This window comes from Lacerta agilis, chromosome 1 (assembly GCF_009819535.1).
Source record: "Lacerta agilis isolate rLacAgi1 chromosome 1, rLacAgi1.pri, whole genome shotgun sequence".
Classification (NCBI taxonomy): Eukaryota; Metazoa; Chordata; class Lepidosauria; order Squamata; family Lacertidae; genus Lacerta; species Lacerta agilis.
The window spans coordinates 133708318-133710967 of record NC_046312.1 but is presented as its reverse complement, the minus strand read 5'-3'; the positions used below and the strand labels follow the sequence as shown (position 1 = coordinate 133710967).

At 54.3% G+C, this 2650-nt stretch overlaps 1 protein-coding gene across 1 annotated transcript; it reads left to right on the top strand.

Moving 5' to 3' along the window:
* Window positions 1-561: 561 nt before the first annotated feature.
* ARL4C (ADP ribosylation factor like GTPase 4C) lies at window positions 562-1451 on the top strand. The gene has a single exon (XM_033172441.1). The coding sequence runs from the start codon at window positions 600-602 to the stop codon at window positions 1179-1181; it is 582 nt and encodes a 193-aa protein (XP_033028332.1). The 5' UTR covers window positions 562-599; the 3' UTR covers window positions 1182-1451.
* Window positions 1452-2650: the final 1199 nt, after the last annotated feature.

Below are 2650 nucleotides of genomic sequence, written 5' to 3'. Positions count from 1 at the left end.
TCGCCGCTCTCCGGCTGGGCGTGGGACTGCGCGCTGCGGAGAGAGGGGAGGCGGAGGGAGGGAGGAAGGGAGGAGGCTTTGATGGATTGAACTGCAGTTGCGGGGCTGGACGCTGGCAAGGAGCTGCTGAGAGCGCGCGCGGTCGAGGTTTCCTCCCAGGCGCCTCGTCTGGGAAGCGAAGCGGAGAAGGAGGCCTCTTCCCTCGGGAAGGTGGGCAGAACCGCCGCCGCTGCTTCCCGCCTGAAAAATGAATGAATGGGCCAGGAGGCGCAGCTGAGCCGCCTCCAGTGTCGCTGATCCAGCGGGGCCCCGCGGGTGGAAGGTATCGCCAGCGAGCCTCCTTTGTTCGGTGCTCGGCAGGGCTTTGGAATCATGATCGCCGCCGGCAGCCGCCGCTCGGAGCCAGGCGCGTGGTGAGAAGGCGTTGCTGAGCGCCGCCCCGCCGGGCCGGAGCGAGGCCAGGCTCGCCTCCCCGCAAGATCCTTGCGGAGGGCGGGCGGCGAGGGCGCCTTTGAGCCGCGCTCGGGAGAGAGGCGCCCGGCGCAGGAGGCTCTTTCAACGGCGCTCGCCGAGCCAGCCCTCCGCGCGTCCGCAGCGCCATGGGGAATATCTCCTCCAACATCTCCGCCTTCCAGTCACTGCACATCGTCATGCTGGGCTTGGACTCTGCGGGCAAAACCACGGTGTTGTACCGGCTCAAATTCAACGAGTTCGTCAACACGGTGCCCACCATCGGCTTCAACACGGAGAAGATCAAGCTGAGCAACGGCTCCGCCAAGGGCATCAGCTGCCACTTCTGGGACGTGGGCGGCCAGGAGAAGCTGCGCCCGCTCTGGAAGTCCTATAGCCGCTGCACGGACGGCATCATCTACGTGGTGGACTCAGTGGACGTAGACCGGCTGGAGGAAGCCAAGACTGAGCTGCACAAAGTCACCAAATTCGCCGAGAACCAAGGCACCCCGTTGCTGGTGATCGCCAACAAGCAGGACCTGCCCAAGTCGCTACCGGTGGCGGAGATCGAGAAGCAGCTGGCTCTGCACGAGCTGACCCCGGCCACTACCTACCACATCCAGCCCGCTTGCGCCATCATCGGCGAGGGACTCACCGAAGGCATGGACAAACTCTACGAGATGATCCTCAAGCGCAGAAAGTCCCTCAAGCAAAAGAAAAAGCAACGATAGACAAGAGACCCCGAAAGGGAGCTGCGGCGCCATGAAACCCAAACGGAGCAGCTTGATCTCCTGGTTTGACACATCCCTTACGGAGCATCAGATGAATGCCTGGGTCCATCCACCTTTCCATGCTGTCCCAGACCCCTTCCGTTTGCTTTCCCATTAAGAGGCAGGGTATCGTTTTCGTGTTGGCTGGCACTTGGGATGCAGGTCAGATCTGCGCATGTCAGCTTCCCCCTCCCGCTGCGAAGCCGCTATGAGCCCGTGGAACTCTCCTGAGTTTTCACATTCTAGCAGGACTAGAATACAGGCGAGGACAACATGGTTTTATCAACTGCTTCCATCCCTGTGGACTAACCTACACGACGCATACCCTTGTTTAAATTCCTCTGGAAGGTGTCTTTTTAACCAGATATGGATATATGTAATGGGAGAAACGACTTCAGGAGATGAAAGCCAGAAGGCTGGATAGCACAGGGCAGGACCCTGACTTAATAAATATTGCTTGATGGGGAAAAGATGCTGTGGTTGGGAGGAAAAAACTGATGCAGATGAAAATACATCTTCAGTGTATATTGCTTCAATGGCTCATTGAAGCCAGCCTTTGTGGAAACTGTTTTCAGTCTTAAGATAGACATCTCCAAGGTATTTATGGTCTGGCATTGTGTCGGGTTATTATTACCACAGTCCACATGATGCGGTGCTACTTCCTGGAGTGACTTGTGTGTTTTGAGAAAAGTGTCCCTGCCATTTCAGTTGGGTGTGAGGGTGTGCAGCAGTGCCAGAAAGCAGGGGGGAGGGGGCTTCAAACCATGAGGGCAAAGAGGACAGCCCTTTAGGCTTCATTCAGAATGCGACACCCATGTACTGCTATGTTAAAAGAGAATTCTATATGTTGATTGTGTGTTGATGCACTTGAATTGTAAAATCTTGAGCTGCCTGGATCCTTTGTGACCTGCAGCTGCTGCCTGGTGCTGTGTTCTAAGCATTTATGCTAACAGATTTTATTATCTTTTCATAACCAGTCTATACACTGTAGTGTAGCAATAACCAGGAAAACATTTTCTTACTGTAACATTTGACTGCAGACATTCCACCCCTTCTTCACCAAATTCAATCAGACTTAAATACTCTGACTGGCCTTTCAATCTTTTAGTGTATCATTCTGATGATTTTCATGAACCAGAGGCCCAGCTCACTGCCGCAATGAGAAGCAATGGGTTGTGGGAGGAAGCTCAAATACACTTTGACTAAGCTGATGAAGTACAAAGAAGGATTCCGTACCACGTGGATATTCTGAAGAGAACAAATATTTTGTGTAAGCGAGAGAATTGCTCCCGGGCTGACAAGTCACCTCAATGGGTGGAATTCTGAGTTCCATCAATGTAAGCATTTGAGTTTGCCAGACCCTCCCCTCATTGTTCTGAGGGGGTTCTCTCAATCCTCCAGAGTAGATTTGTTGGGGGGGGGAGGGGAAA